Source organism: Gossypium hirsutum, chromosome D12 (genome assembly GCF_007990345.1).
Source record: "Gossypium hirsutum isolate 1008001.06 chromosome D12, Gossypium_hirsutum_v2.1, whole genome shotgun sequence".
Classification (NCBI taxonomy): Eukaryota; Viridiplantae; Streptophyta; class Magnoliopsida; order Malvales; family Malvaceae; genus Gossypium; species Gossypium hirsutum.
In genome coordinates, this window is record NC_053448.1 from 36,093,356 (window position 1) to 36,099,355 (window position 6,000).

Sequence of the window (6,000 nt, forward strand, 5' to 3'; positions counted from 1 at the left end):
ACATAAGGTTTGTTTTTCGTGCACAGGTTAGGCATAATACAATATATTTAAACTACGACTTCAGCATCCAGTTAATAATCCCGAACTCATCAACGTTTTTATATTATATTTTTATTTTAAGTTGACATGTACCTAGTTGAGTCTAGTTTGGTTTGTTTTTAGGTGAATGCTCCTGTTGAATTTGATATCATATGATGGATGTTTGATCCCTATTCAACCTCAAATTTATTCTTGGAGCTTTTGTAAGCTCGTATAAATCTCGTAAACGGTTGGTTAGTCCTTGCAAGAAGTTGCAACTGGCATAACAATGGCAGTCCTAGTGTTTATATTTGTGCCATGATCATTCATTGGCTATTCAATCATGTTGAGGTCAAAACTATGGTTGACAGCCAACATGGTTATTTCAACTGATGCAAAAGGATCCATTAAAACCTGATATACATATTCTTGTGTAATCTACTTTCTTAGATCAGGGGAATTTCTTTTTGTAATTTATTTTTTTCTCTTTGAATATTTTCTTTGGCACTGGTTCTTAATATTTAATTTGATGTATTCATTTATAAATAAATCATTATAATACATGCAAAAACCATATAAAATATAAATTTAATAGATATAAAATAAACTCAGTTAAATAATTAAAAGACAATAAATTCTTAAATGTATGTTTGTTTCATTTAAAACAATTTTTATAAAATATTTTCAGAAAATCTGTCAAATACTAGAAAATATTTTACACAGATTCATTCAAACACCAAAAAATATTAGATTTTCTAGAAAAAGAAACAATTTTCCAAAAATCATTTTTCAAAAACCATTTTCGGTCAAACAAATGGACCCTAAATGTAAATCCAACTTAAAAAAAATATAATAGTAATGCCATAAAAAATATTTTTTATATATATTTCGTTGATCAACCCCAGATTTAATTAATTTTCAAGTTTCTAATAATATAAAATAGAATTGTTTTTGGTCTGCTCTATATATAAAAATGGAGATCTGTAGAAGAACAGAACAAAGAATCGGATGGATAAAAATGAGGATGAGGTGTTGCAATGTTCTTAGACAGACAGAGAAGCAGCCATAATCAAAATTTGTTGTTATTGTATTTATGAACTGTGTCTCAACGGTTTCTTTCCTTGCCTTTTTATAATATTATGATTCAATCTTAAACTCCCCGAAAGAATTGGCGTCAATATCTCATCCTATCAAACAGATCACATAAAATATTCATTTTTATTATTTTTTACCCTAACAAAATAATGAAGTGAATAACAGAATTAGTAGAAAAATACCTTTATAATTCATAAACTCAAAAGACCCAGAATTTTTTTCCCCTAAGAAGCATTGTTTGGTTAAAAATCTTTGTTGATTGATACCCTAGACTATTGGAAAATTGGACACGTAATTTTCTTGCAATACTTTTTTCTAAGTAACCTAATGAATGAAAGCCAACTCGGGGACGATGAAGGCCAATACATCAACCGCCCCTCCAGCCCTACCCCCACTGCTACCTCTCCTGAAAACTCTGTCAAGAATGACAAGAAAAAGAAGGTATATAATAGTATATTTCTTGATTTTATAGACAATTTGTTGTAGTTATATATATATATTTGATTGGTTTATTGGATTGCTGTTGGGGGGGGGGTCAAGTCCTTTATCCCAAAGATTTTTTCTTACAAGAGACGAGCTAGAGGTGGCTCATCAGACGAGGATTTTGGATCACCAGATTGTGAAGGAGTTTCTTCTGGTATTACGTATCCTCTCTCTCATGCTATTTGAATCACATCTTATTTATTTATTTTAAATATTCAAGTCCTATACGTGATATGTTTGGTAGAGTTGGAGAAGAAGATTACATCAAACACCAAAGAATTCATGGAAGCCGCTCCTTTCATGAAAAAATGTTTTTCAGGTATATATGATGAGTGTAATAGGTGCAATGAGCCATAATTTCCTTTCCTTTTTATATTATATATAGTTATCTTATATAAATATGAACAAACAGGCCCGCCATCGTGATTTAATTTTATGTATAAAGGTTACCGCCACGTATCCCGTTCGCAGGGAGACTAATTAATTTCTTCTCATCTGCCATAGAGCTTTGGTAGCTAACCTAACAAGAAAATAGTTAAATTTACAATGTAGTTATTTATGATTGAAGGGGAAGCCCTTGGCTTTTATCATTGACAAATTTGTTGGTATTAGAATCAAGAAATGATAGAGCCAAAAAATAAAAAAAAATAAAAAAGAAATGTACACCATGATGCTAATTTGTTATTTGATCCCAGAAAGAGAGGAAAGTAGTGGAGGGTTAATCGAGGGGCTGAATCTCTCCGATTTTGGGTGTTCCATGGCATCAGCAAAGACGGAAATTCGGGATTTTCGGTATCCATTTATACATACACTTTGATATGATTTTATGAGTTCAGTGAATTTTACGTTTTAGTTTCTTTCAGGCCTATATGGTTATATGTTATAGCAGTAAAATATGGGATTGTTGGGATTTGCAGGATATTTGTTGCCACTTGGAATGTGGGAGGGAAGGCACCCAATCTTGACATGAACCTGGAAGATTTCTTAATAATGGAAGACTCTGCAGATATTTATGTGTGTGGGTATGATTCACTCAGCCTTCAGTTTTCATTTATTTGATTCTGCAATGAGAAGATGTTGGAACTTGTTTTTACATAGGATATTGTTTCCCCAGGTTTCAGGAAATTGTGCCACTCAATGCCGGGAATGTTCTAGTAATTGAAGACAATGAACCTGCTGCAAAATGGCTAGCCCTTATAAACCACGCACTTAACAAGCCAGATTACGATTTAACGCACCCATCTCCCGACGCTAGCCAAAGTTCGAAACATTTCAATACGCTATTGAAGGATCACTTCTTCTATAAACCGTCACTCAAAGTCCTGAGTAGGAATTTCAGGGCTGAAAGCAGCCTTCTCAAGACCTGCAACTGTCCCGTTGAATCCACACATGGGGAGAAGCGAGGCCAAAAAAAGCTTAGGGATTTAGCAAGCAAACTAGACCTTGGTCCCCTTCCTGCGCGTCGTGATGGTGCAGTTGATGAGTTGGTTGACCTTTCTGGTATGCCCCCCAATTTTTCAAGTGGCCAGATGGGTTACCGGCTCGTAGCTAGTAAGCAGATGGTTGGGATTTTCCTCTCAATATGGGCTCGAACTGAGTTAGTGCCATACATTGCTCATCTACGAGTTTCCTGCATAGGAACAGGAATATTGGGACGCCTTGGTAACAAGGTTAGTAAATGAATGTTCCTTGAACAGGGTGACTTTCATTCATAAAACAATGAGGCATCCCATGCATTGAAATGTTAGTCATGCCACTGCAGGGATGTATAGCAGTAAGCATGACATTGCACCAGACCAGCTTCTGCTTCGTTTGCAGTCACTTAGCTTCAGGCGAGAAGGAAGGCGATGAGCTGAAGCGGAATGCTGATGTTAATGAGATACTCAAAAGCACACAGTTCCCTAAGATTTGCAAAGCTTCAAATCCTCGAGCCCCAGACAAAATTATTGAGCACGAGTATGTTTGCTTTCATATAACCATTTTTCAACATTTTGTTGGGTAAAAGTACGGTAGAAATTATGTATTACGTATTACATTGCTTTTTATCTGCTCTATTTAAAAAATAAATTAATTAATTTTTATATATTAAATTAAAGAATAATTTAATTTTAGTGTTAAAATTTATTTTTGTGGTAAAAATTTGACTTTTATACATCAGCATGAGATACACATGATAAGTACATATTATTATCTGGTTATTTTATCAATTAAGTTGATTTTTAACAATACCAATGAATACAATTTTTAATAAAAATGATAAATTTATTTTTTAATTTAATATATACAGAAACTAGTTTACCTTCATAATACTTTTAGCCATGATTTGTATTTTACTATTATTCTTATTATAAATATTGCAGCCGAGTATTGTGGCTTGGAGATTTGAACTATCGGGTAGCCTTGAGCTATGAAAAAACCAGGACTCTTTTGGAGGATAATAATTGGGACATCCTCCTCGAGAAAGATCAGGTAAAACTCCTCACAATTAAATAAAAAAACATTGTTAGATTGTAAAAGGGTAATAATTCTCTTCAACTATCACTTAACTGTCCATTCATTAATATATTATATACTTTTATTCTTTTCTTATGAACGAATATATAAAATATTTTTAGAATCAAGGAAAAGCAGTGGGAAAGATTAGCACGCCGCTAAAATAAAACTTTTTTTCTTTTATAAAAATTTGATTTAATTTTTTAAAAATTATAAAAATATAAATTATTAAAATAATAAAATTATTTTTTATTATAAAAATATATAGTTTAATTATACCAAAAAGGTTTTTAAATTCCCCTCCAATATTATTTTTCTAAAATATTAATATCTTAATAATATGGGATTGACACATTTGAATCCCACTAACCAAAAAATTTTAATCTTGTTTCACTCTTTCCATATAATATGATTGCATGGATAAGCTTTGCACTCTTTGTGCTATACTCATAATTCATGACCTCAATGAATGGGCAACATTATAACTTTATACTCAAATTATGTAAACGATCGTAATTATTAATTTTGAGTTCGACATTTTGCATAATGAAATAATAAAATAAAATATGCTACACTTGTTTTAAATAATGAAATTAACTATTTTCATACAAATCATTTAAAAAAACACTTAATAAAATTTAAATATTATTCTTTATTGTAATAAACTTTTCTTTTATCCAATCAACTATTTTATAATAGCAAAAATATAGGAGTGGAAACGAGTATTGAATTTTGTTAATAATATTATCAGCATAAAAAATGACAAATTATATCTATATTTATTATAAAGTCTTTGATTAAGTTGGTATCACAGTTACTCAGATACAAATTTAAATGAGAAAAGATTTACAAAATAAATTGTGTTATTTTAAAGATGTTTTTGTGACTTTACATATATATTGTTTTCTAATATACTGGTGCAGTTAAACATTGAGAGAGATGCGGGAAGAGTGTTCAGTGGTTTCAAAGAGGGACAAATACACTTTGCTCCTACATACAAGTACTCTGACAATTCAGATACATACGCTGGTGAAACTGTTAAATCTAAGAAGAAACGTCGAACCCCTGCATGGTACACTTTCTCTCTTTTTAACTCCATTGACATTGAGTTCAAATATATTTTCACATCGAAAACATTTCAGGTGCGATCGGATACTCTGGCATGGTTCTGGCATTGAACAATTATGTTACGATCGTGGTGAGTCACGATTTTCTGATCACCGACCTGTGTTGTCGATGTTTTTGGTGGAGGTGGAAGTAGCGAGAAAGTCTGATAATAAATTCAGGAAGGGCTATTCATGTGCGTTAAAGATGTCGAAATATGAAGATTCGATACCAAAACGACATAGTTTTTATGATTTGTAACTAAAAGCTTCAGTTTATTTCGTTTAGGTCATTATCAAGTTTATTTCACCTGTATTTATTTTCCTTTGAAATTATTTTATTTTAGTTTCTCTTTACGGGCTTAATAAATCTGAGGTATTTATACTAACTATGTTGGCAACAAGGAAAAAACTTACATATATTAGGCATGACTTTTCGCGTTTAATTTTTAATTATATTTTAAATAATGAATTTTTAATTATTGTATTAATATAAAGTAATATTTATTATTTGAATTGTAGAACATAAATAAAATATATTAACTTAAGTATTACTTGATAAACTGAAAATTAAGTGCTAAAAAATTAAATGTTGAATTTGAATTATAAAATCTATTTGGTATGTTACTTAAAATTAAGCACCGAATATAATTAAACTGTCTGAGAAGTTTAAATTTTAAATTATGAAAGTTTTTATTTTACATTTGTTTTCTTACATTTTAAACATTTAATATTATTTTAAACAAAGTTCAATTCCTAAATAACATTTTATACATATTAAAATTTTGGAATAAAGTATATTCTTAAT

General features: G+C 30.7%; 1 protein-coding gene across 1 annotated transcript; it reads left to right on the forward strand.

The window, feature by feature from the left end:
- The first annotated feature begins 1,219 nt into the window (after positions 1-1,219).
- On the forward strand, positions 1,220-5,544 carry LOC107947464 (type I inositol polyphosphate 5-phosphatase 5). Its single transcript, XM_016882111.2, has 10 exons — positions 1,220-1,554; positions 1,654-1,750; positions 1,841-1,915; positions 2,292-2,388; positions 2,514-2,618; positions 2,711-3,266; positions 3,359-3,552; positions 3,957-4,065; positions 5,013-5,161; positions 5,232-5,544. The coding sequence occupies exons 1-10, from the start codon at positions 1,441-1,443 to the stop codon at positions 5,452-5,454; spliced, it is 1,719 nt and encodes a 572-aa protein (XP_016737600.1). The 5' UTR covers positions 1,220-1,440; the 3' UTR covers positions 5,455-5,544.
- The last annotated feature ends 456 nt before the right edge of the window (positions 5,545-6,000 follow it).